Source organism: Lissotriton vulgaris, chromosome 1_1, assembly GCF_964263255.1.
Source record: "Lissotriton vulgaris chromosome 1_1, aLisVul1.2, whole genome shotgun sequence".
Lineage (NCBI taxonomy): Eukaryota > Metazoa > Chordata > Amphibia > Caudata > Salamandridae > Lissotriton > Lissotriton vulgaris.
Genome location: NC_141685.1, coordinates 81,243,528 through 81,271,418, shown reverse-complemented (window position 1 = coordinate 81,271,418; position 27,891 = coordinate 81,243,528). Strand labels below are relative to the sequence as shown.

General features: G+C 46.2%; 1 protein-coding gene across 1 annotated transcript in view; it reads right to left on the bottom strand.

The window, feature by feature from the left end:
* Positions 1 to 2,153: 2,153 nt before the first annotated feature.
* LOC147737432 (uncharacterized) overlaps positions 2,154 to 27,891 on the bottom strand; it is a 101,529-nt gene continuing 75,791 nt past the window's right edge. The window contains exon 3 of the mRNA XM_086924019.1: positions 2,154 to 4,989. Coding sequence (XP_086780145.1) covers positions 2,154 to 3,800 — 1,647 coding nt within the window. The 5' untranslated portion in view covers positions 3,801 to 4,989. The remainder of the gene's footprint in view (positions 4,990 to 27,891) is intronic.

Below are 27,891 nucleotides of genomic sequence, written 5' to 3'. Positions count from 1 at the left end.
GATCCGGCGGAGCGGTCGGGAATGCGGTCTGGGACGTGGAGGCCTGGATAACCAGACTCTCGGGGGTGGAGTGGGTGGACAGAAAGCAGGGGTCGACCGGAGCCCGGCGTTGTCGTCGGTCCACGTACTGATCCACAGGGAGAACTGTGGAGGGCTTGGACCAAGTGCCTATCAGAAAGTCAGTGAGGGCCTCAATAAACGGCAGCAGAGGCTTCGTAGAGCTGACTGGCGGTTGAAGCACCTCTGTGAGGAAGTTAGTCCTCACGCTACTGCAGGGAGCTCAAGGGCTAAGGCCTTGGCCGCCCTGCGCAACACCACAGCATAAGTAGCCCCCTCCTCCGTAGTCACGGAGGGAGGAGAGAGAAAACCAGTGTCAGGCGAAGTGTCTAGACCAATGGCATCCCCCAGCTCATCTGTCCAGTCCTGACTTAACTGGCACTGCTGTGCCAGAGGGTCCTCAGACCCCTCCCAGTCCTCCCCTTGATCCGTGTCCTGATTAACAGGCATGTCAAATGTCAAAGGTTCTTATATAGCGCCTTATCACCGATAGGCCTCAAGGCGCTTGCTTTGGGAACCCGTCCTGGCTTTTTCCTGTGAGATAACCCCTACTGGGCATCCCCAAGGTGAGAGCCAGGCATCCCGCCGCGGGGGGGCCGTAGTGGAATTAAGCAAGCTATTGCCCAGAGTTGCAGAGTGTGAACCCGTGATTCGAGTAGGCACCGAAGCGAGAATTGTCGAGTTTGTGGACATTTGGGCTCAAGACCCTGCCTCGTCAGGAATTGAACCCTGGTCCCAGGTCTGACCTCTGCTTCAGGGTCTGCCTCCTCTAACCAGTGAGCCACACTTGCATAAATGACAGAGCCGGGTCATAGGTGAAGGGCTTACCCATCGACGTCGGAGACGCGCTGCTCCGACGCCGAACCGGGACTGGGGCTAAAACCAGGGACGGTGTTGTCCGGGGATGGCGCCGGGGTCAGCACCAGCGGAGGAGTCATAAGGTCAACTGGCATCGACCGGGATACAGGCCTGGATCCCACGGGGTCCTGCATGCCGAGATCGAAGTTGCCGACGGCACCGGGCCGAAGCCGCCAGAAAGTTAGGACTCCCAGTCGGACCAGCGGGCCCGAAGCCGCGCCGGCAGGTGTCGACGGCGGGAAGAGAGTCCTCTTGGCAACAAGGAAGTCTCTAATATCGCCCGGAGTCGTATTGAGTCCAGGGACCGGAGGGTGTGGGACAGGATGAGACTCCTGAGCCGCGTGAGTGGCGAGGAGACTCCGAAGAGCAACACTGCTTCTTTTTGACATGCCTCGACTTACCCGAGTGCGAGGACTTGGATCCGGATGATCAGTGATGACTCCGATAAGTTCCTCGGCTTCCTCCCCGACTGGGACCTCGAGCGACACAGAGTCGACTGGCGGATCTCGATGAGCTTACGGGAACGCTCCCGCCTAGCCTTCGACGTCAAGGCCCGGCAGTCGGGGCACGACTTGTCATCGTGGTCGCCCCCCAAACTGTAGGGACACCGGCGGAGTGGGTCGGTAACAGACATCAGTCGGTGAAAGGCATCACACAGCTTGAAACCGGGCATCCCTACTGGCACCAGGAGTCGAGTCGAGTCGACAAAGATAGACAAAAATGTCCAAAAAGTTAGTAAAAAAATGACTAAAGGTACGTGCTCTTTCCGGATCTGCGCTAGCTGGCACAGAAAAAAGAAGAACCGACGTCAGCGCGCGATGGCGGCGTCTAAGTACTCCAGCGACATCATTCCGGCAATCACAACACCGACGACGGACACGGAGCCGCAAACGACGCCTACCGACGTGCAGGGGTACTGCTGACGAAAAACTTTCCGTATCCAGTCTGACACCTGGGGGTAATTCTAAGGTAAGAAATCTAACACTATCGTGTTTCTTTCAGATTCTGCCTTGCTTTTTTGGCATAAGGATTTTCTCCAGTGTGGAGTTTCTCATGGTGAGATAGCGTTTTTCTCTGCAGCTTTTCTGGCATTCAGAACACTCATAAGGTTTTTCATCAATATGGAGAACCGCTTATGGTTAGTGAGGCTGTGCCTATCAGATAGGAATTTCTGGCATTCACAGCATTGGTAATGTGTTTTTCCTGTGTGCGTCTGCTCATGTAGAGTGAGATTGTGTTTAAAACTGATGCTTTTCTGGCACTAAAATATTTTGATGGTGTGTTTTGTTATGGCGCTTGAAATTATCTCTACCCCTGAATCTTTTCTGACAATTAGAGCACTGATAATTTTCTTCTCCAGTATGGAGTCTCATATGTTTAGTGAGATTACATTTAAGGCTGAAACATTTTTGGCATTTGGAGCACTGATATGGTTTTTCCCCAGTGTGGGTTCTTATATGAATAATGAGATTGTGTTTTTGGCCGAAACATTTTTGGCATTCAGAGCACTGATAAGGTTTTTCCCTAGTGTGGGTTCTTATATGCTGAGTGAGATTGCTTTTTACCCTGAAACATTTGTCGCATTCAGAGCACTGATAAGGTTTTTCCCCAGTGTGGAATCTCATATGCCCAGTTAGAAGTGATTTAAGTGTGAAATCTTTTGGGCATTTAGAGCACTGATAAGGTTTTTCCCCAGTGTGGGTTCTTATATGTTGAGTGAGACTGAGTTTGTCTCTGAAACATTTCTGACATTCAGAGCATGGATAAGGTTTTTCCCCAGTGTGGGTTATTGTATGTTGAGAAAGAGTTCTTTTGTCAATGAAACATTTCTGGCATTCAGAGCACTGATAAGGTTTTTCCCCAGTGTGGATCTTTGTATGCCGTGTGAGAGTACTTTTTAGACTGAAACATTTCTGGCATTCAGAGCATTGATAAGGTTGTTCCACAGAATGGGTTATTGCATGTTGAGAAAGACTTTGTTTGTTAAAAAATCTTTTCTGGCATTCAGAGCACTGAAAAGGTTTTTCCCCAGTGTGGATTCTTGTATGTTCAATGAGTTTGCATTTGTAACTGAAACATTTCTGGCATTCAGAGCACTGAAAAGGTTTCTCTCCAGTGTGGGATCTTATATGATGAGTGAGACTGTTTTTGTCAATGAAACCTTTCTGGCATTCAGAGCACTGATAAGGTTTTTCCCCAGTGTGGGTTCTTGTATGCCGAGTGAGACAGTTTTTGTCACTGAAACATTTGTGGCATTCAGAGCACTGATAACGTTTGGCCCCAGTGTGGATCTTTGTATGCCGTGTGAGATTACGTTTTACACTGAAACATTTCTGGCATTCAAAGCACTGATAAGGAGGTTCCACAGAATGGGTTATTGCATGTTGAGAAAGACGTTGTTTGTTACAAAACCTTTCCTGGCATTCAGAGCACTGATAAGGTTTTTCCCCAGTGTGGAATCTCACATGTGCAGTTAGAAGTGATTTAAGTTTGAAATGTTTTGGGCATTCAGAGCACTGATAAGGGTTTTCCCCAGTGTGGATTCTTGTATGTTCAATGAGTCTGCTTTTGTAACTGAAACATTTCTGGCATTCAGAGCACTGAAAAGGTTTATCCCCAGTGTGGGTTCTTCTATGCTGAGTGAGACTGTTTTTCCCAATGAAACATTTCTGGCAATCCGTGCACTGATAAGGTTTATCCCCAGTGTGGGTTCTTATATGTCGAGTGAGACTGTTTTGGTCACTGAGACATTTCTGGCATTCAGGGCACTGGTAAGGTTTTTCCACAGAGTGGGTTAATGCATGTAGATTTAGACTAGGTTTGAAACTAAACTTTTTCTGGCATTCAGAGCACTGATAAGGTTTTTCCCCAGTGTGGATTCTCATATGCTCATTGAGATTAGATTTACGCCTGAAACTTTTTTGGCATACTTTTAGATAATGTTCAGCACTTATCTCAAAAAGAAATTGTGTGTAATCTTCTTAACACTTGAATTGAGCAAAATATGTCTGGATGCAGCCCTGTAACACCTGTTGAAATGTTTCTAGCAGATAACAGTCCTTAGGTAATAGCCTCTCCGGCAGCAACTTATTTTGTGACTGAAGTTTTTCTCAAATCTATTTGTATAGGTTCTTAGCAATGCAGTGATAAGGTGTTAGTCTGATATTTAATGATTAAACTGAGAAGTACCTTTTTGCACTTTGTAATGGCCGTAACTGAGGGCGTTAGAACGTGCACAGTACTATTGTGGATCATGAGTCGCAGAACATCAGTTCCTTTTACCCTTTCTATGTTTGGTGTAAGGTTAAGGTTTGTAGTTCTGAAGACGAGGATTTATTTACATTACCTATAGCGCAACTGTGCTCATTTAATCAGTTTTACATATCACTCCCGCACAACAGATAATGTTGAGGCGATTTACATAGAATTACAGAACAGTACATAATAAAAAGGAAACAATCTGAGATGGTCAAGAACACAATAAAGTGGTGAATTTTTAAGGTTTTCGCAAGAGTGAGCAGAGTGGATCGAGGTGTTATATCCTGAGGCAGATGGTCTCAAACTTGCATAACTGGTTAAAAACGGTTGTTGAACAAAGGTGATTTTCCAATCTTTTGGTTGTTAGCGTGTCAGCTTCGGTGTCTTCTTTAGTGTCTTTTCTTTGATGGTCTGCAGAAGAAACCTTTTGTTATATCTTTCTTTTATGCAGTGTGTCCTTCCTCTCTGGGATTATATGATGCTTTAGATGAACGTTATGCTGTCATGCTGAGGCAATTTGTCTTTCTGATAATATTTCAGATGAGGATGCTGTGATTGGTCTTTCTGGCATTATTTCTGATGCTGTGTGCACAGGTATGACTTTGCTCTGGGTTAATGAAATGCAAAATTAGAGACTTCACTTACAGGTATAGTACTTTCCTCAGCTCCCACTTCCTCGCCACACCTAGATTTCGGAAATGTATTAAACTTAGAATGCTGGATGTCCTTCAGTTTTTCAGAATAATCCTTCTTATGGCACTAACATTCAGTTGCCTGGTGGTAAATCGTGCTTTTTTCGTCCATAATTTCAATCACCTATAGTATTAAAATTAAATAGTTAATACATGTAAATTTCTCCAAAAATAATTTACATGCCAAATCAATACAGAATTGCAGAATTTTGAAAATGTTGAGCTATTCTTCTGACAGAGCAGAGTGTAGAATGGTAGCCTGAAAATACTTGGATGTAGGAGTAAGGATTTGTAGAATTTTCAACATTTTATTAAGCTCACAAAGGATACCTGTACCCTATGGAGTTGTAACATAGAATCCCAAAGGCAGAAATTAAAGTCATATGCCCTGGCACCAAACAGCTATTTAAAAAAGAATACTATTAATTAATTTTTAATGTAGATTTCTGGGATGGGAATTTCCCCTCCACGGACAACAGGCGTTTTCCCCTGCCCTGAGTTACCACCAACTTGTATCTGGTATCCTGACTTTTGAGCTCTGGCCTCTGCCGCACGCAAATCTATTGTGTGTTGCAGGGACTATGCCTAGACCTATCCCTCAACTATTGTCCAGAGTATGAATCAAGGGCAATGAAAACAAGCCGTACTTTCATGTGTTCATTTTATTCCACCTGATTATCAGTGGTTAGGCTTTTCTGCACCTGGATTTACTGGGTGCAGAAAAACAGGACACCATTTTTTTCCAGACAGAAAAATTAGACTGAAAAGACGCACAAGACTCTAGGTACAGCAGAAGCAGCCAAGACTTATGCTGGTTTTTTTACTAACTGCGGAAAACACACAATTCTTCCCTCTGTTTTCCCCTTCCCTCCCCTGCTTCACCAATCCCTCCCCTACTTCACCAATCTCCCCCCCCAACCAACCACATGCATATATATACCACCTGCTTAAAACAAGTGGTAAATAAAAGCAGAAAAACACTATGAAATAGTGAATGGTATGTGGTTTGACAGGCAGAAGAATCTGTTCCTCGTGGCAACTGCCCAGTCCATGCCGTCAAACTAGTAACTACACGTTACTGGGGTAAAACTACCACAAAGTAAAAAAAAAAAAAGAAATTTACATGAGATTTTCCTGTCACCCCAGTACTGTGTAACTTCTAACAAGGGGTTATGATAGGTCACGGACCGGTCCTTTGACCTGGAGGGTCACACCAAGTGTGCCCTCATTTAAGGTAGAGGACTGTCATGGGTTTAACAGCTAGAGCGGTGGTGGCAATGCACCCTGTTATAAGGATCAATAGCCTGATGCGATCTTTGCATCATAGTCAGTGGAGTCGCTTCCTACTGACACACCCATGTAATGCTCCATTTCTTTGCCTGTGCCCAGACTTTGCGCTAACATCCAGTGTGTGTTTAGCGTGTTGGTGTGCATAGCATAGATGCAATGTGAGAGTGCAACAGATTAGAATGCATCTCCTGCCTGCCAGGTGTGTATACAAGTGGGACCATCTATCCCTCTTTTATACTCCAGTTCAAAGTCCTCTGTTACCAAGGAATAAAGAGCTCTGAAAAGTACTCAGGTGCCTGCTGTGCCACCAGGGATGGTGTCAGCCTGACAGTCTATCTAAGTTGAGGGGACATCACCTGCAGGCTGAATTACTTAATGGAGAAGCTGTTTACCTGTCCTGAAGAGCCTAGAAGTCTGCCTAAAAGTATGCCTGTCTGGTAAAAAAGGCAAGGGAGTTTGACTATCCAGTAGGGGGACAAGGCGGTCCTGGAAGAACCAAGGTCTGACACATCCCCGGTATTTGTAGGGCGGGCCGGAAAGCCATTCAGCAGGACCAGCTAGTCTGAGGGACCCCCCGCCAAGACTCTCCCAACGGTTCAAGGCAGAAAATAAAACTCTACGACAACGTGATTGTTGAGGCCCAGACACGTTGGGACGTGTCTGGTGCGCTCTCACCCTTTGAACTGTTTAAATTTTGTGAGCTGACGAGCTTGGGAGCCTGCACCTTCATGCTGTGAGTGGAACTGGTCCTGAGAGACAAGGCAGCATGCCCTGCAACCTATGAACTTTGCTTTTCCCCTATTGACGATTGAGGAATCATGAAACACTTGTCTAGGGATACGAATTGAAACTAATAATACAGCACTGGGTATGAACACTTTGAAATGAATTGAGCGAGAAATAATGAACCATCATGCTTGAGGTAAATATGTTGGGACGTGTCTGGTGCGCTCCCACCCCTTGAACTGTTTAAATTTTGTGAGCTGACGAGCTCGGGAGCCTACACCTTCATGCTGCGAGTGGAACTGGTCCTGAGAGACGAGGCAGCATGCCCTGCAACCTATGAACTTTGCTTTTTCCCTACTGACGATTGAGGAATCATGAAACACTTGTCTAGGGATACGAATTGAAACTAATACTACAGCACTGGCTATGAACACTTTGAAATGAATTGAGCGAGAAATAATGAACTACATGAACCATTATGCTTGAGGTAATTACGTTGGGACGTGTCTGGTGCGCTCCCACCCCTTGAACTGTTTATATTTTGTGAGCTGACGACCTCGGGAGCCTGCACCTTCATGCTGTGAGTGGAACTGGTCCTGAGAGACGAGGCAGCACGCCCTGTAACCTATGAACTTTGCTTTTTCCCTACTGACGATTGAGGAATCATGAAACACGTGTCTAGGGATACGAATTGAGACTAATAATACAGCACTGGCTATGAACACTTTGAAATGAATTGAGCGAGAAATAATGAACTACATGAACCATCATGCTTGAGGTAATTACGTTGGGACGTGTCTGGTGCGCTCCCACCCCTTGAACTGGCTATATCCATCAGGCTAATGGGCCTATAATTCGAGGGTTGCAGAGGGCAACCTTTTTTCAGTTCAGTTCAGTTCATAGGGCTTTATTTCGATAAAAATATCATAAAAGCACACATTATATACAACACATTTACATAAAAACAATTTGTTAGCAATTCATTGTTTAAAATCTAAAAACGTAGACAATAAAATTGTGGTTACAGATTTTAAATTTAACCATGTTTTAAAACCAGATTAAACATTTGGTGTTAGCCTTTTAGCCCTAATGGACCATGTCCCTGCTAAAAACTTAGAAAGACCACAAACATATAGTGGCCGTGTGTCCGACATTAAAATCCGGAGTGCCTCATTGGAGTGCCTAGTTCCCATAGCTTGGCATATAGGTTTGAGCCACCTTCGTCTTGGGTGGGCATAATCCGGGCAAGCAAACAGGATATGTAGTACAGTTTCTATACTAGTTTGACAAATAGGACAAAGAGATGTTGTCTGAGACGGGGTTTCCAGTGAGCAATTAGGGCGCGCACTGGGAGTGCCCCTACCCTGAATCTAAAATATAATGCCATGTCATAAGATTTCCATACAATATCTAGATATAGTTCCCGAAATAGTACATCTTTATGCCTTAGGAACTCTTCCGTCAACCTACCAAGAGTTGGGTCAATACAAGTTCTGGTAGCGACCCATTTCCAATAAGGAATCATAAGGGTCGCTTTCCGGGGAGAAGACTGAGCATCCCAGGCTTCAGTAAGGCCTAGCTTGCCAAGTAAAAATGTAACATCTTTGAGCCATTTTATCTTATGCCATCCCACCATGTCATAACTTCCGCTAGCCCCTTCGCATAATTGGCAAGTTCTGGTACTCGCCACAGCCGGGCCTATAGAAGTAATGGCCGAAGTTTAGCAAGATCACTGATGGGATGACATCCTAGGTCAAGCAATAAGGGAGTCAGCGGGGTGCTCTGTGCAAGGGACATAATGGCCCTTAAAAACTTGTTTTCAGGCCTTACCAGTAGATCTATATTAGAAGTGCCCCAAAGCTCTGCCCCATACAGGGCAGTACTAACGCCCTTTGCCTTATAAATGTCAATAACAGGGGCTATCGGTCTTGTCGAAGAGGAGCGCTGCTCTTTAAGGAGGGCCCCCGTGACTCTCTTGTGGTTTAATAGCATTTTACAAAGGTGCTGGGTCCACTGCATAGTATCCGATATACGAATACCTAAATAGTCAAATACGGTGACCCTCTCTAGGGATACATGGTTTAGTACAGGGGGGCGCCCAATTTTGTCAGTATTTATTACTAGGCCACGTTGGATGCAAAAAGCCTGAAAGTTATCTAGAAGGCCACGAAGACCTACTGGGGTCTTAGATATTAGGAGCATATCATCGGCGAATAATTGGGTAGGGATACACTCCCCTGTCAGGGATGGAGCATCTGATGGTTTAAGAAGCAAGTGCTCATCCACCCCATTCACATATAGTAAAAAAAGGGTCGGGGCAAGGGCACATCCCTGGCGGACCCCAGTTCCCCACCGGAATGCTATTAGTTTTCTGCCCCTCTGTACCCCACCTCACTTGCGCGAAATTTCCTTCGTGAAGCCTTACTAGAATAGACAAGATGTTGGGTGGAATCCCCATTTCTAACAGCACCCCCCATAAACGTCCTCTAGGCACAAGGTCGAAGGCAGTCCTTAGATCAATAAAAACAAGGTAAAGGCTGCCTTTGCCTATAACAACCACTTTCCAATAAATAAGTAGTAATCTAAAAGCCTGCTCCATAGTGCCTGTGCCATCTCTGAAGCCCACTTGATAGTTGCGAGAGAATCTCATTGTCCTCAGCCCATTGCAGAATTCTTTCAAGCACCACCTTCCCCACAACTTTCTGGGTGGAGTCTAATACACTTATTGGGCGGTAGCTGGAAGGGTCGTCCCTCTGGCCCTTTTTATAAACAGGGACGACCTCGGCCCCCTTCCCGGATTCGGGAATGGCGGCACCCTTGTCAATAGCAGTCAAAAGAGTATGAATAAGCTTCCCCCATTTCGGCAGGTTAGAACAAAGCAAGTCCCCAAGAATACCATCAGGGCCAGCTGCTTTTTGGGGCACAATGCAACTAATTGCGTATTCAACCTCCTTGACTGAAAAAGGAAATTGATTATTCTCTCCGGGTACTACTTGAGAACTGCATGGAGCGGAATCACTAGGAGCTTCTGGCAGGCAAGAATACAACTTAGAAAAGTGGTCAAACCACACCTGGTCAGTGATGTTACAGGTAATAAGGTCGCTGTCAGGACTATTCCTCGCTCTTATAGTGCTCCAGAACCGGCCTGCATCCCGCCCTGCGCTAGCCTCTTTTAATGTTTCCCAATACAGGTCCTCCCACACCCTTTTGGCGTTAGTTACCGCTAAATAGTACTCTTTCCTGGTGTACTGGATCAGAGGTTGTGACTTCATCTTGACAGCCTTAATTAATGCCAACTTCTTCTGCCTACAATCTGTTGTATACCAGCCCTGCTTTGCCTTAGGCCTCTGGGGCCCTTTTGCCCTGCCCCCACATGTTTGTACCAAGAATACATTTCCTATGGACTTTGTGGTATCCTGGAATACCAACGTAGCCCGGGAAGGGTCTGGATGCTCCAGAAGGGACACTTCCATCTCGCTTAGTGAGGCTGCCAGTATCATTCCTATAGCCTGGACCTTTGCTTCATCTAAGGCAACTTTGCACCACTTGAGGCGCCTTCCGCAGTTAGATGGAAGAACTTCTGAGGTGGACTTTACTTTGCTTGGAGGCAATAAGCCGCTTTGGCATGGCCACAGGTGCTTTAGGCTCAAAGACAGCGAGTTGTGATCGCTGTCTACAGTTGGTACTACTACCATATCCTGAATATATTTCCAAAGTGTTAAATCAAGGAGAATATAGTCAATCCTTGATGTATGGTTGGGCCTATTGTATGTGTGGGCACCTAAGGGATCTGAGGCGGTTCTGCCATTTGCTGCTCTTAAACCATATTCCAGCGTCAGCGCATTGAGCTGGATCGCCCTCTGGGTCCATTTTGTTATTGGTTTGATCGCTAACGCTGGTATGCCCCTCCTAGAGTTGTCCTCAGTAAGATCTAGGATGTCCTCTACTGCAAGGGGCTCGAATGTGCAGTTAAGGTCCCCCGCGACCAATACATGCGTGCCACTACCACAATCTCGAATAGATTTAGTGCCCCATGCATATATATTAAATATATCAAGAAACCCCCCCCTGCCTGGGCCTCTTATTGAGATCCCAAGAATGTCTGGCGAGCTGCACTGCTCTTGTGTGATACTACATCCCAGGGAGATGCTCACCCAGATGAGTAGTCCGCCCGAAGGCCGACCCCTCCCTGTGGATGGCCAAACTGCGGGTATAAAATACGTGGTGTAGCCAACCTTGTGGTTAGGTTCCATGCTCCAGGTCTCTTGGAACATACAAATTGTGTGGGACTCCACCAAGGTGTTCCAATCAGGGAGATCTAACTTCCTAGCGATTCCTGCTATATTCCAGCTGAGAAACTTCATCATCGGCCCGTCAGCCACCTCTACACCCTGGAGGCAGTTAAGTTGTTCTGCATGTAGTGGTGGATGCTCTCCACCAGGGTCAGTTGCCATAGAAGATTGCAAGAGATCTTGTACGGGGAAATGGCGCTCTCTTGGGCAGATAAATTTGCAGAGGGAATAGGGGTGCCCAAGGGACTAACAGATATATCCTTGCGGCCAAATGGGCCAAATCTGATGATGGAATGGTTCCCATATTCCTTTCCCTTCCGTTTACAGGAGTTGGTTGCCACAGTTTGGGATCCTATCTGAAGCCCACCACCCCGGCGAGTTATTTCTGGTGAAATTAAATTCGGGGCTGACTGGATAGTCGCTGGGGAGAGGATTGGAAACCTACAACCACTGTGCCTACTATAATCAGGAATAAAGGGCAAAGAACGCGAAAACAAATCATCGCTATGTCAGTACCCAAAATTACTTTCGTGATGGATAATATCTCTGTAAAAAGCAGGATTTAGGAAAAAATTGGAACTGCCAGCGTACCCTCCCCAGAGTTGGCTTCCAATGTTCTGTCCCTGATGCCATCTTAGTGGGCTTGAGTAAAAATATCCCAACTCATGCGTACTGATTCCAATGTCACCATGTACATTTTGCTGATCGCAAATGTGCCTAGCCACTCGTATGTCACTAAAATTGACTAGAATACAATCCCCTTTAATGTCTTTGGTCCTTTTTCCCACCCATCTTACTCTTCTAACATGAAGGATCTGTCCATCTAATTCCCTCAGGAGGGGCCTATTATCGGTTAGCCAGAAGATGGTTTTATTCTTAAGTTCGGCATATGATTCAATTTTGCCCGGTTTCAGACAAGGGACTCCTGCCAATACAACTACATAAGGCAAACAGGCTGGTGGCAAATTAACACAAGGAAGAATGGAATCTATGCTATGAGCTAGATCAGATTTTAAGAGTGGATCTTTGCTCTGCTTATCTATTTTGCTATTATTATGATTATCACTCAGGACCTCTGTGGGTGCCCTATCGCGAACCCTCTTAGCCCCTTTAGTTAGCGACTGATCTGGTAGATTGCTAGCCTTATTTGGAATAGCTACTATAGCTGGAGCTTTGCTCGTTGTGACAGATCTCGTAGGAGGGTTAGTTCCACTTGGGGTCCCTGAGGCAAGGTGTTGTTTTGAAGGTGTCTGTTTACCCATTACTGCAGGAGCTACAGAAGGATTTTGCTTATGTGCGCCTGTTGCAACATTTTGTTTGGAGTGTAGCTTAATTAGGGACTTTACAGAGAGAAAGTTGTCAAGTGTACCCTGTTCAAAGCAATCTAATCTGGTTGTTAATTCTTTTAACCTCTCAATCACTGGTAAGATCAAGGACTTCAAAATTTGCTCAATATGAGCAATAAAAGGGATTTCTTTATCGGCATTGAGAGGGCGCGCAATGTTTGGGCTAGCATTTGTTTGCTGGGTGTCATTACCACTACCCGATCCACTGCTCACTGGGATGGTAAGAGATTCTTCCAAAAGGTTGTCTAATAATTCCCGGAAACTCTCATCAAGAGATGGGCATGAATCCTTGGGAATGTCGGGTGCAACATTAGGTACCTTGACATTAGCATTCTTGCCCTATGATGTGCAGGGTTTGGCAGGTACCTTCTTAGATTTACTCCCTCCTGTTAATCCCTTGCTATTACTCACAGTTGAGTTTGCCTTGGCGGCGTATTTCGACATACGCCTTGTAACACAAGGCCTATCACTATTCGCACTTGACTGTGAGCCAGGGACTGAATTAGTGCTAGCTGGCGTATTACACCCCCCTTTATCATTAGAGACCACTGCCTCAGACGGGAAAACATCAATGGCCACATCTTGGAAAATAGGAGGGGTCAATGAAAGCCTCGCAACAAAAGGATAAATATCTGAGGATAAGTTACCCACCGTAGGGGCTACATCCTGAGATGTTGAGGTATGACTACATCCAAGGAGAGCGACAAAAGAAGGTCCTAGTTACGAATCCTGGGAATTAACAGAAAATGTTGACAAATTAGCAAGGAGTAAAGGGGGAACAGAACCAAGAGGTAACGAGAGACGGCACTCTGTGTTCTCTATGGCATTTGCCACCACCCCGATGGTCTTCTGAAGCATGCAATCTATAGCTGTCCGGCTAGGGAGTTGGGGTTTCGCAGCCTCCTTTTGCTTAGGGGGAGGGGCAGGCATTGCGGGGTTACGCCTCACCATTTCTTATTGCTATAACAGCCAAAGTGGAAGATGAAAGAAAAAATGTGCCAAACATTACCTATCAAAATAGCCCACCACAAAGAACGCTCTGATAGACAACAGTCGATACCAGCAAGCGAATAATACAGTTTAAAACACTAGCTAGCTAGAAGCAAGCATGCAGGAGCCCAATCAAATATAACAAGAAATACCTAGAACGCAAATGAGCAGAGTCAAAGGGGGTGGCCCAACCCGGCCTCACACGGCCAAAAACGGTCCCGCCCTTGTCCCGGGCTTCTCCCGGGACGCTCCCGCGTAGCAGAATCGGCAGAGCAATTAATAGACGTGTGCTGGGGGCGGTGACAAGCCCCGTCACAGGCGCAGGCAGCCCCAGAGCCTTCTGGGGGATGAAGTCCAGATGGTTATGCTGGGCGTTGGGGATGGTTTATTAGCAGCCAGCAGGTAGATCACGGCGCAGGGGGTCCTAGCACACGACCCCGGCGCTTCTCAAAGTTGGCCCAAAATCGGCAGTAAGTTCCTCCCTGGACGGAAAAGCACTCCTGGACGCAGCGGCCTTTTTTAAAAATAGGGACTATCTCTTCCCCCCGCCAGGTCTCTGGTGGGTCCATCCCTGTTAAGATTGTATTAAACAGGACACAGAGATAGGGGGCCCATATTTTCGGTTCTGACCGATACAAGTCCCCGGGGGTTTTGTCAAGCCCCGGGGCTTTGTTAGGCAGTAACTTAGCAATGGCTGATTCCACTTCTAGTATCGATATCTCCTAGCGAGAGAGCAAAAGAATGCATTCACTCATCATAGCCATCCACCAGGAGGCGAGTGCAGAAGAGCAAGCCAAAGGGTCCTCGCAAAACGGGGAGGAAGGGTGGGCCATGAAGGAATCTGCGGCTAGAATCGTCTCTACCAGATACATCGTTACCAAAGGGAAGTAACTCGTACATCTGATAGAGACTACTAGCCGCAGATTCCTTAACGTAGAATAGATACCCTAGCCATACCCACGGGGAAGGAGGGTCTGCGGAAGGACCCCACCAGCCTGGACATAACAGAGGGTCCCACAGGGGACTAGTCAAATGGACAGGGCAAAGAGCTCCGTCCTCCCAGGAATGAGGGGGAACCCCCACAAGCAGAAAACCACTGACCTCAAGAGGGGTGTGGGAAGAAGAATGAAGAAAGCCTGTTCACTCTCAGAGGAACCAAGGGGCAAGGCCAGGGAGGCCGAAGCACCCCACGCCCCACACGGCAACAGAGCTTCCATCCAATGCCAAGGCAAGGAAGAGGAAGAAGAAAAGCCTGGAGGGCCCAAGGAAACGAGGAAAAAGAAGGAGAGCACACCATAGACGGAAGGCAACAGATCAGACAGAGCGGCGCCAGCAGTAATGAACCTCAGGAAGGAGGAAGGACAGCCAACAAAGCCACAGTCTCACCAAGGAGGACGCGAGTGGCCATTAAATACACCCCACAGCCAGGGCAACCTGCCCAAAAGAAGGTCCAAGAACCAGATCCACTCAGCAGTCGCTGAGGGGGAGAAGGAGGAGGAGGAGGAGGAGGACGGAGCCCTGCCAAGAACCTCTGGATCTGCCGGGGCATGGAATAACAGAGTGCTATCGAATGGAAGATCAACCAGCCACTCCCGAACATTTTCAGGGAACACACTGTCCCGAAGCCAAGCATGCCGACGGAGGGCAACCGAGGAAGCCATGGCATGGCCCAGCACCTCCGAGATGCTCAGAGCGGAGCAGAGAATAAACGCCACTAGCTCATCCATCATCCAGGCCATCCAACGCATGATGCCGTAAGTCGACCTGAACAGTCTCCTGCGAAGCAGCGGATCCCATGGACTCAGCCGAATCCCACAGAGAAGAGGTGGCCCTAGCCAACACACATAAGGTGTTAAGGGCCCACAAAGCATCGCAGGTTGAGGAGAACATGTTGCTCCCCCATGAGTCCAGCCAGCGGGCCTACCGTGGCGGCAGGGAGAGAAAAGCAGTCCGCAAAAGTAGACTGGAGGCAGAGGGGTGGAGTGAAAGACACGCTGGGTCACGTGGTGCTGGAAGGTGCCGGTGCAGGAGGTGTTGGGGCACCGGATCGCCTGTGGCGGGACAACCCCAGGTCCCCTTCAGGGAAGAAAGGAGCGGACCCTCAAAGTGTAGCACTAGCTTCCTCCCACCAGAGCTCTGGTGGAGAACCTCCAAAAGATGGTCTGCCGGGAAATGAGCAACTGTGTCACCCATGCGCAGAATACCCACAACCGTGGACACTGCGTGAGTGAAGGCCGCACCCGCCTCCGTAGGGCCCCGCAGAGGAGAAAGCAGCTCCTACCTGGGCGACGGCTGTAAACTAAGGCCCCAAGCCAAGCGGGGCGGGCAAAGTCCAGACCTGGAAGTTAGAAGGAGGAACCGAATAATGGGGGACCTGTTGCACCTCCGGCAAACACTGCGGCCTGGGGAATGGCGGGGAGCCGCCCTTTGATGACGCCGGTGAAAAAGCCTCCACACTGCTGCCTGTCTCCGGTGAGGATGACACCAGCAGGTACCCAATCTCCGGAGAAGAAGGAGCGTCCGAAGACGAACCCGTGACTCAACGCCTGTCCGTCGTCCTAGAGTATGCAGCCTGACGCAGGACGTCATCACAATCCGGCACTGGAGACGCCCAACAGGGCTCCTCCAAGTCACGCAGTGCCGGGGACCGGAGCCGAAGTGGCCAAGGGGCGGCGCCCGAACAACACCAACTCGACCTCCGACGAGGCAGCCGCCTGCGTGGATGGATGATATGGACCAGGGGAGTGACAAGAAGCCCTCCGCCAGCCTCGGCTCAGAATGTGACGTAGGTGGTCTGCCGACCCATGCAGCGACCACAGGGTCGATTCAACCTCAGACTCGACCTCTGACGAGGCAGCCTCCTGCGTGGAGTAACGAGAGGGGCCCCGTCCCGCCTCAACCCAGAGCGGGACGAGGGGGGTCTACCAGCCCCTGTGGCGCAGTCCGGGCCAGCAGGCGCCAGCACGGTAGCGGTGTCAGCTCAGCCGTGGAAAAGGCCGCTGCCTGTCTAGAGGGCGGAGTGGGGCTCTGGCATGTGACCCGAGCTCCATGACCTCCAGCGACACCAAAGGGAATCGCCCAGGAGTTTGCGTGGTCCGAAGGAGGGACCCCCGAAGGGCCACACCCCAATAGCACCTCATCCTCCAAGCCTGCAGCCAAGCAGGGGACGGAGCCGCAGAGGGCCCGCACAATGCATGGGATCCGCCGACGTCCCAGGAGGGGAAGGTGGAGGAGATGCCAGCGAGCCCTGCAAAGTCATCACATATGTCTCCATCTGGGCTCTCAACGCCCCCTCACCAGGAAATGGTGGATAGGAGGACGACACGCGGGACCGCATCACCCGCGGAGAGCTCAAGCCCCCAGCAGGCCGAACACCAGCCCCCGGGGACAAGCTGCAACACTTACTCACCGGGGAGCGACGCTTCTGCGACATCGGAGAGGGATGAGGACGCCAACAAGTATGGCCGCTTCTGAAATCGTCTGCCGAGGCTGATCAAAGGGATGAAGCCGATCTTTAGAGACGCACCGAGAGTAGTTTATTCCGGCGCTCCCGCCGCGACTTTGGCTTCAACTGTTGGCACGCCTCACAATTAGTGGTGCCGTGATCTTCCCCTAACACCACATGCAAATGAGGTGAGGGTCCGTCGCCGACATAAGGCACCCACGCGACGTGCAAGTCTTAAAGCCGGAGGCATTCGCACACTGTTCCACCAAAAGATATCACAATGATGAAGGCCCGAACAGAGACCGGATCCGCGTTGCATGCAGAATAGGAAAAAACTGACCTAGGCAGTCGGGGTGGGACTTTTGTGTCCTCGCTTACGCGGACGCCGCCTGGGCGGAGTCGCGTGACGCCGCCTCCCCGGCGCTCAGGGATGCTGTGGCAAAAAGTTTTCCGGATCCAGTCTCACGGCTGGGGTTAATCTACGTTAAGGAATCTGCGGCTAGTAGTCTCTATCAGATACTAAGGCTTGTGTGTTTAGTACAGGTTTAATCTTACGGTGTGTGTGTGGGTTTATTTGAACCCTGTGGTTTAATCTGCACTTGTTGTTTATGCGGTGTTTTTACACCCTTGTAATTATAAAAAGTTTGTTACAGGCGACCAGGTGTTTCATGTCCGTCTCTTCTGAGGAAGTAATGGTGCACATTTAACAGCAGCAACATTGCAAAGTGTCAAGAGCCCGACTTAGAGTTCGCTGGCCGGGTGACTGGCCGGGTTACTCAGACACAAACGTGACGGATATCCTGGCTGCCATGTTACAAGCACTACTGAATATAATATAGGGGAGCCTTGTTTCTTTCATTCGTACTTTCTATTTCTCTTGTTTTCATTATCTTTATTTTACTCTTTTTTTCTCTTTCTTATTGCTTTGTCTGTTTCTCTCTATTCCTGGTTTATCTTTCTTACATTTCTTAATTTAAGAGTGCTTAGCCTCCTAAAGGATTTTATTCATTTATTTGTATTTCTTTTTTCCGGTCATGGGGATGACTGCACAGATATCCTTACAAGTTGGATCTTTTGAAATCTGCATGAACCTTTTTACTAATGGCCCTAGTTCAAGGTGTCATTTAGAAGTTAAATATATGTTTCTGCTGTGAGGTAGGATGGGTATGTGTGGGAATGTGTGTGAGAGAGACAGAGAGAGTGTGTGTGTCAGTGTCTGTCTGACCATGTCTGAGTGTGTTTGAGTACTTGAGCGTGGGGAGCCGGCTCTCACTATACTATACCAAAAAGAGGTATAGTGAGCAGAGAGTCCAGTGGATCCCCAGAGATTTTACAGAGAGTAAAGTAGATAATACTAATGCTCTTTTGTTGTAGTGTGGGGAAGCAGTTAGACAAAAACAAGCCTACTTTTAAGCATTTGGTGTACACACAGTGGCAATAAATGACACACTGTTGTACACACTGTGGCAATAAATGACACACTCAATGAATAAATCTGAGACCAATTTATGAAATGACAATTGGTTAGATTTATTTTGCGTAACCACAGAATTTCATCTTGAGTAAATACGTTTTGCAATAGAAATACTGTTCAATATAAAAAGTGGACAATTAGTGCAATTTCCAGACTTTGCAATGTTAACCTATGGGGTGAAGAAAACATTCAACATAGGTATAGGCAACATCTACTTACAAGACCATTCTTCAGAAATTAAGGTTAGTATTGGACAAGGTTCAGTTCAGAACCAACAGTGCACCACCAGCGGCACAGGGGCGCCCGGGTTCAGGTGCAAGTTCAAGGTTGGAAACCCAATACAAATGAAGAGGGACTGGGGCAATCGGACAGAGGCTGCTTGCAGATAAGTAACAGCGGCTTGTGGGAACTAGTCTGTAGTTCAGAGACTGGGGATGCCACCTAAAAACGAGATTTAAGGGCGTTACAAGGGAGTGAAAGGTAGTGTCCAATGGGCCCTTTGCCTGGGGTGTCTACACCCTCTAACATGCCCACCTTCTGTGAGAGGAGGACACAGTCCTAGCCCTAACTGGATAAGTCCCATCATCTTCAAGGTGGTGGGCACTGAAAAGAACAGAAGTTACTTACCTGTAAACTGTGTCTTTCATAGATTCACAAGCTTGAATAATTCCCCGTCGTCGAAGTGTGAGTCCCATGGTACATAAAATAGTCGTAAGAAATACATATACATAAAATATATATTCACTAAAAAAACCATAGGTTTTAGGCCTTATATAGTTAGGAATTAACATATAAAAAACCATTGAAATTCCTCCTATATAGTTAGCTGGACATTTTATTGATATAAAACCAATGAAATTCGACAGATAGTTAGGTGCACTAACTATATATTTCGCGCATCCGCAATCCAATGCTGATGATGTCACATATTACATCATATTGAAGAATGAGAGGATGTATAAGAGTATGGATGAAGGATTTGATTGTATAAGTGAGTAAGTATGTGTTAGTATATCTGTGAAAATGTAAGCTGTTCTGTGTTTAACTGTATAGATGAAGAAATCAAAGTGTGATTGATTCTTTACAGGACTGAGTAGGTGTGTGAGTAACTCCATGGATGAGTGGCAGTGTGTGAGTGTCTGCATAGGTGTATGAGTGCATATGATAGTGTTGCAATGATGAGTGACAGTATGTACGAATGACCTTATGGGTGAATGAATGAATGTGCATGTAGACGTAGGAATCAGTTAGTGGGTATGTAGTAAATGGTATTGGTGTGTCAATAGTTTCAAAAATGATACTCTGTATTTTACACTAGGTGTATTAGAGTGTAAGGAGGTGCACTGCATTACCACACGAAGTATATCATCAGTGGTGTAATTATTGATGTTAAATGAGCTGTCATCAGTGATGTCATCAGTGATGTCACTGACCATGTCATGAATGATGTAATATGTGACATCATCAGCATTGGATTGCGGATGCACGAAATATATAGTTAGTGCACCTAACTATATGTCGAATTTAATTGGTTTTATATCAATAAAATGTCCAGCTAACTATATAGGAGGAATTTCAATGGTTTTTTATATGCTAATTCCTAACTATATAAGGCCTAAAACCTATGGTTTTTTTAGTGAATTTCATTGGTTTTTTAAAGGCTAATTCCTAACTACATATAGTGTATAACCTATGGTTTTTTCAGTGAATTTCATTGGTTTTTTAAAAGCTAATATATATATATATAAAAGGCCAGAAACCTATGGTTTTTTCAGTGAATTTGCAAGGTTTTGAAAATGCTAATTCTATTAGCGGATAACGTTTAAATATGTTAATATCCTTGTGGGACCACCTGAGCAGCCCTAGGGATCAGATTTTTGATGCCTGAACGATGGTTGGATGCATGATGGATGAATGATTGTTCGGTGGATGCATGGATGGATGCATGCATGATAGATGGGTGAATGGATGCATGAATGATGGATGGATGCAGGATGGATGGATGGGTGGGTGGATGGATGGGGTGCATGAATGGTGGGTGGGAGTGATGTTGAGCTCAGACAGACCCCGTTTCATGACTGTCCCGTCCCGCCCGTGGTTCTCCAATCACAAACGCTGAGGTATGTACGTCGCGCACCGTGGTGCATGCGCAGTGTGCTGCATATTTTGTTTTTGCAAGCAGGTTCGCACTAGTACGCAGGCAGCGCCTGCACTTCAAACGACGGCCGCGCGGCACTGTCCCGTTGCGGCCGCCTTTATAATTTGGGTACACTGACTGACAGTAGTGTGTGTCAGTGACTGTCCCAAAATTAATGAAAAGAGGTGCACTCAAATTTTGGAGTCTGTTCAACTATTACTTGCTCAATGTAATCCAAGGGTGCTGCACTACAAAATTGTGTTGGCCCCACAATGTGAAAAACTAAAGAAAAGTAGTTAAGAAACTTCCAGTAGTGAGCACTGTTCCTGGGGGAAACAACAACTGTTTTCCATTAAACTAAACACTCTAAGTAACCCGAAGGTACCCTTCGTCAGGGGCAATTCCTGTAAATACAAATATAAATCACATAACTATCTCTAAATTTACAAGCTATAAGATACATACGGAACATTATAAACATAAATACATTTGGCACTGAAAGGGTGGTACTTCCATAAAATACCTGTTAATACATTCAAGATAAAGAGAACCTGAGCTACAATACTGTCGTGGTACTGCTTTTTAGAGTAAGTGAATGGTTTCCAATTCGAACTGTTCCCAGATGGACATACCATCAAACAATCTAAACCTAATGGAATCCCCATAGTCATTTATGCTGTTACTCACAGGTTTATGGTATAACATGGTAGATACTAACTGTTTAGCTATTGCATGAAGATAATTACACTTCCTATATTCCATCATTGTAAAGGACATGTTAACCACAATACTGCAATGTAAACAAAATATAAACTATAAACAAAGTACTATACTCCTACCTATGCGTACCAGGAAAATGATGTGTACGAACTTGCTTCGTGATGTCACTCAAGGGACTAAATGATGATGTATGTCTTTACACTGTGTGGTTTCTATGAATGCAATGTATACTCCATGAGAAAAGTGTCTCATAAATCAAACGGTTAAGATACCAAATACGGAATTTGTGACGAACGCTACATACCGATTCTGTGGTTTCCTGCTCTGTTACGGTACTCATAAGAACTTCCACATGTCGCTCACTACGTGATTTGTAAGGGGACCAGGCAATAATCTGAGATGAAACAAGTAAACTGCGATCAAAATAACATGGTGTTTTAGTGTCTCTAATACCGTTTGCTGCGATGAGATCGTCCACTTGCAAAATCATACCTCATAGCAAGACACTATTACTGATATATTGTCACTGTATCCATCTTCATATTATGTATGGTTGTGCAAAAATCGGCGAGGAGTCATGCAATATCCAAGATGATTCAAAGATTTATTAACTGGTGCTATCTAGACGCTGCACAAAGGCTTCCCCCAGGCAGGGGGAAGCGGAAACCACGTCCTCCCGGCCCCGCCCACAACCAGGCGGTGGCCATCTTAAGGCAGCTCGGGCGGCGGCGGTGATCTCGGAGGGCAAAACGAGGGGTGCGCACCCTCGAAATTACATTAAAAACAATAAAATGAAAGAGAGAAGCCCCCCAAGCCCCCCCCCAAAAAAAAATCGCGAAAAATCGCGGGGTGCGCGCACGCGTTCGCGCTTATAGATATATAATTGATTTCTCTTCTAATTTTCTAAGGAACTACTGGAGGGATTTACACTATTTAACAAAAAGCGTGATCTGCGTACCAGACACTACTATTTTGACAAGTTTGGTGTAATTCCCTTCAGTGGTTCAAGCTGTAGCCGAGTCTAAAGGTCCTATGGAAATTAACATGGGGAAAACACGTCTTGGGACCCCCCTTTTTTCTCAGCCCCCACTTGACGAATCCCCCCCAAATTTTCAGGGAAGGAGCGGAGCGGAGCGAGCCATCTTCTTTGAGAAATTTGCGAAGATTCATCAACCAGGGCCAAAGTTATTCCCAATAGAATGTTGGGGATTTCCAATGGAAAACAATCCTAACTATATATACCTACGACCGCCAGTAGGTAATTATATATATATATATATATATATATATATATATATATATATATATATATATATATATATATATATATATATATATATATTACCTACTGGCGGGCGCCAGTAGGTATATATAGTTAGGATTTTTTCTCTATGGAACTTTTGCAAGTTCTATGTCTAATAACTTTGGCGTTTGTGGACGGAATCGGCTGAGCAGCCCCTGAAAATTTGGGGGTGTTTCGTCAAGGGGGGGCCAAGAAAAAAGGGGGGTCCCAAAACGCGTTTTTCCCATTCATTTTTCCATAGGGCGTTTGGCCTCACTTTTAGCTCGAACGGCTGAATGGATTTACACGAAACTTGGCAAAATTGTAGGGACTGTTAGCCCGATGTGCCTTTGCTGGGTCTCAATATATGTGCTCCAGTGGATTTTGAGAAATTAACGTTTAAAAAAATTTATATATCTGTGACAGCGTCCCGGATAGCGCTCCAGATCGCGTACTTTTCGAGTAGCGGAGCTTTGCGAAGCGACGCTGATTGGCTCTCCGGTGTCTGTCAACATTCTAAACAGTCCGGTGCGGACGCCATCTTGTCTCTCGGTAGGATCGAGACACAAGAGGAGGGGAAAAAACGAAGGGGGAATTTAATGAAAGGGGGCAAGGTAGACCCCTCTTGACCCCCTAGGAATGATGTTGGGGTTATTAAAGGGTCCCGTGGGGCAAATAAAAAAGATTTAATTTTTTGCGGTAGAAGCGCTTCCCGGTTCGCGAACCGGGTCGCAAACTGGTAGCGAAACGGGAATTTGCCATTTTGTGTTTCGATTTAATTAAATTACAGGGTATAAGGGGGTACGGGAGACGTATCCTGACCCCTTATGTTTTCTGAGGGTGGCTGAGGAGGCTCATATATGTTGATACATGTCTTCCAGCGGCTGTGCGTGAGCGTTTTTTTTTTTGTTGCTGCGTGACGTCTGTTTACGTTTGATTCGAAGGAAATCAGGAACTGTTGACCGCCATTTTGTCACTGCGAGTAAATATTTTGTTAAAAATAATTGTTATAAATTAATCCTTATTGATAAACATTGTCTGCGCCATCTTGCCTTTTTTGCAATGCCACACTTTTGTTGTGCACGGCAGCCATTTTAGATGCCTTGACCAGACCCACTCTCTGCACGCCGCCGATCCTCAGCATGGCTCCCCACCCTCGCAAGCATCTCCCCCACGCACTGGTCACCCCCGCTCTCTCTCTCATGCATGGGCCAGAAACCTCCTCCCATCTGCGCTGTTCTTCTCAGAGAATCACACCCTGTGCCCGCCCGACACCTCCCTTTCACCCTATTCACTACCGCACCCTCTGACACTCCTCTTCCTCTGTGTCTGATTGTCCAGGCCGGTCCTAGGCTATCACCTAGCCCTGCAGATGTAGTTTATGGCCCCAGCTGTAAAGAATCACCCCTCTTCAAAGGAGTTACAGTAGATCAATGCCCCCACCCGATGAGATCCGTCACACCACACGCGTTCCTACTATCTGAAAACCATCCTGTATTGTTTTTGGGGAAGGGATTCTCACTGTGAGGGTGTGTGGGACCGAGCCTGAAGCGGAAGATTCCAGGGATGCCTCTTTGTACATCAAAGTTTTTACAATTATGTGTCACATTAAAAATATATAGCACTCTAACAAAGTAGTAGGATTATAAAACTTTAATAACTTATAAATATATACAACGCAACAAAAACAGTAAACACATTTAAACATTTTTTTGAAAAAAGAAGCAACAATGGTCAGTAGCTGTGTTTTGTGCGAATAGTCCCAAGGCAGCACAACGTGCTGAGTTCTGGACGGCACCCAGGTGATGTCACCTGGGTGCCGCACTGGTTTTGGTATCCTACAATGCTGCTCCGAAAAACGGCGTGGGGCGCCCCGGGGGGAGGCCTCGTCAGTAGCGGTCTGTTGTGCGAATAGTCCCAAGGCAGCAGAACGCCCTGAGATGTGGATGGCACCCAGGCGATATCCAATAAGTTGCCGCACTGGTTTTGGTATCCTACAATGCTGCTCCGAAAAACGGCGTGGGGCGCCCCGGGGGGGGGGGGGGGGGGGGGGGGGAGGCGGCGTGAAATGGCCTCCCCAGGTGGAGGATCGTCTGCTGTAGTGGGGCGCCCAAAACCTTAATTTACTCGCACAAAACCATAGAAATTTGCATATATAGTTAGTTGCAATAACTATATATTGCGCACCCGCAATCCACTGCTGATGATGTCACATATTACATCATTCATGACATGGTCAGTAAAATCACTGATGACATCACTGATGACATCTCAAATGACATCACTGACATCTCAAATGTCATCACTGATATCTCAAATGACATCACAGAAAACATCACTGATGACATCAATCATGTGATAATACGATTAACCTCTTCAGACTCTAATATACCCTTAGATACACTCAGAGTAAACAGACACTCACAGACTGTCACTCATCCATGGAGTTACTCACACACCTAGTCAGTCATGCAAAGAATCAATCACACCTCCATTTCCTCAACTATACAGTTATACACACCTTACTTATTCAAACATATTCTAACACATATTTACTCTCTTATACAATGACTGATACAAGTTCACAATGATCCATGCAGCCACTCACACATTCACTGGCTCTTATACACAGTAATTTATATATGTGAACTCTCACATGTACTGTGTTTTACATATGTACTTACTTTGACATGTAGCACTGAGATATCCATTCACTCACCAATACACTCGTACACAGTCAACCACCCATACAGCTGTTTCCACATGCAGTTTTGAACCCATAGATCTAGTGAATCAACTGTTCACACATGTATGCACAGAGTCACACACCTCCCAGCCACCCCCACACACACACTCACTCTCCCATACAAATACTTGGACAACCAATCAATAACCCATACAGTTACTCATATAGCTACTGATCAACACATGCAGCAGTTTATAGAACAACAGACATAATGATGCACAAATTAAGACAGTTTAGTCACTAACCCATGCACTCAGTGAGACACATTTAATCACTCTCTCATACAGTCAGTCATGCACCTACTAAATCCTTCATCCAGACACTTATACATCCACTCATTCTTCAATATGTAAGACATATTTTAACTTTACAGAAACATACAGTCACTGGATGTTGTCATCAGTGTTGTCATCAGTGATGTCACTGACCATGTCATGAATGATGTAATATGTGACATCATCAGCAGTGGATTGCGGGTGCGCGATATATAGTTATTGCAACTAACTATATATGCGAATTTCTATGGTTTTGTGCGAGTAAATTAAGGTTTTGTAAATGCTAATCCCTAACTATATATGGTCTAAAACCTATGGTTTTTTCAGTGAATATAGATATACATATACAAATATTACCTACTGGCGGTCGCCAGTAGGTAGTTATAGTTAGGATCGTTTTCCAGAGGAAATCCGCAACATTCTATTGGGAATAACTTTGGCGTCAATTGAGGGATCTGCCTGTAATTTTCCTTAAATTTGCCTCGCTGCGCTCCGCTCCTTTCCTGAAAGTTTGGGGGGGGATTCATCAAGCGGGGGCCGAGATGAAAGGGGGGCCCCAAAACGTGTTTTCCCCATGTTAATTTCCATAGGGCGGTTGGACTCACTTTTAGCCTGAACGGCTGAATGGATTTCCACCAAACTTGGCAAAATTTTAGGGACTGGTAGCCCGATGTGCCTTTGCTATGTCTCAAGATGTGTGCTCCAGTGGATTTTGAGTAATTTAGGTTTCAAAAAATATATATATATATATATATCTATAAGCACGCCCCGGTACGCGCACCGGGGCGCGCTCCAGCGCGCTACGCGAGTTTGCGAGCGGAAATCTGATTGGCTCTCGGGTGTCTGTCAACATTCCAAACAGTCCGGAGCGGCCGCCATCTTGTGTCTCGGTAGGATCGAGTCACAAGAGGTGGCAAAAAGATTTACGCGGGGGAGCGCCCAGTACACGCACAGGGGAGCGTACCATGGGGAAAAAAGAATTACAGAGTTTTTAAATAATGTAGCATTTTTTATACATTGGAGGTAGTTCTAAAAAGAACAGTTTTTTAAATTCTTTTTGTTGTTTTATATATATTTTTTTTTGAACATTTTTTACTTTTTTTGGCTTTTATGAACAATTTTATATATTTTTTGTAATTTTTATGGGGACAAACAAAAAACAGGGAATTGTAAACGGCTCAACTGGAGCAAAAAAAATCAGAAAAAAATTAAGGTTTCTTTTTGCAGTTGTGGTTGTCTCCAGCACGGTTGATCAGTTTGATACTTTGCTCTCCATAGCAAATTGTAGTCCCACCAAATTTACACCTCCAAAAATGTACAAACTATTTTAAAATCTCCAAACTGGGGTTGGATATTTGGGACCATCTCCCTTGTCTCTGGAACCGATGAAGTGGGTTGGTTTCTTTTGGAGGTGCTGGGAGAAGATTGGGGAGGGTTTCTTGTCAGTTCTCTGACCTCTGCCACAGCATAGTTGTTTGGGTGCTTGCGTTGCATATGGCGAATCATTGTATGGTTGCCAAATGAATACTTTTTTGCAGGGTTCCCCCTGGAAAGTACAGTGCCACAGATAAGACATGTGACTTTTGGAGCATTTACTTTCTTTAGTCCCCTTGGGATTTAAAAAAACTCCCACACAAAGTGCTACTTGGGTTTATAGGGGGTATTATCTTCGGGCAGGAACTGCCTCTCCTCCTCCTCCTCCTCCTCCTCCTCCTCCTCCTCCTCCTCTTCTTCTTCTTCTTCTTCTTCTTCTTCACCACCACTGAAGTGTTGTGGTGGTGGTGGTGGTGGTGGTTGAGATGCTCCTGCTGCTGCTACTGTAGCCATTTCTCACTTAGTACAAACAGGTCTGCAAACAGGTCTTCCTCAGTCAAAGTACAAAGTGAGAATGAGGAAAAAAGGTGGGGGCTTTCATCATTTGGAGAAAAAAAAAAATTCTGAACCAATGAAAAGTGTTATTTTCAGGTCACATGACCCTACGCGCTTACGTAGCGCGATCGTATGCGCTCGGGCGCTTCTGGGTGCGCTTACGCTGTGCGTCATAAGATGCATCACGCGGCTACGCGATACGTCACGATGATGTTTTCGTTTGCGGCAATAGCGCTAATGGGACGCTCATCGGCATGCGCACCGGGGCGCGCCGCAAGACTGCGCTTACCGGTGCGCTCACCGGTACGCGCAACGGGAGCGCTCCAGGGCAAAAAACAACAAAAAACATGAACAATATACATAAAAAACATAGTATTACATAAATATACAATATAGGATTCATTATAAAAAATATATTTCATAGCTATAGAAAT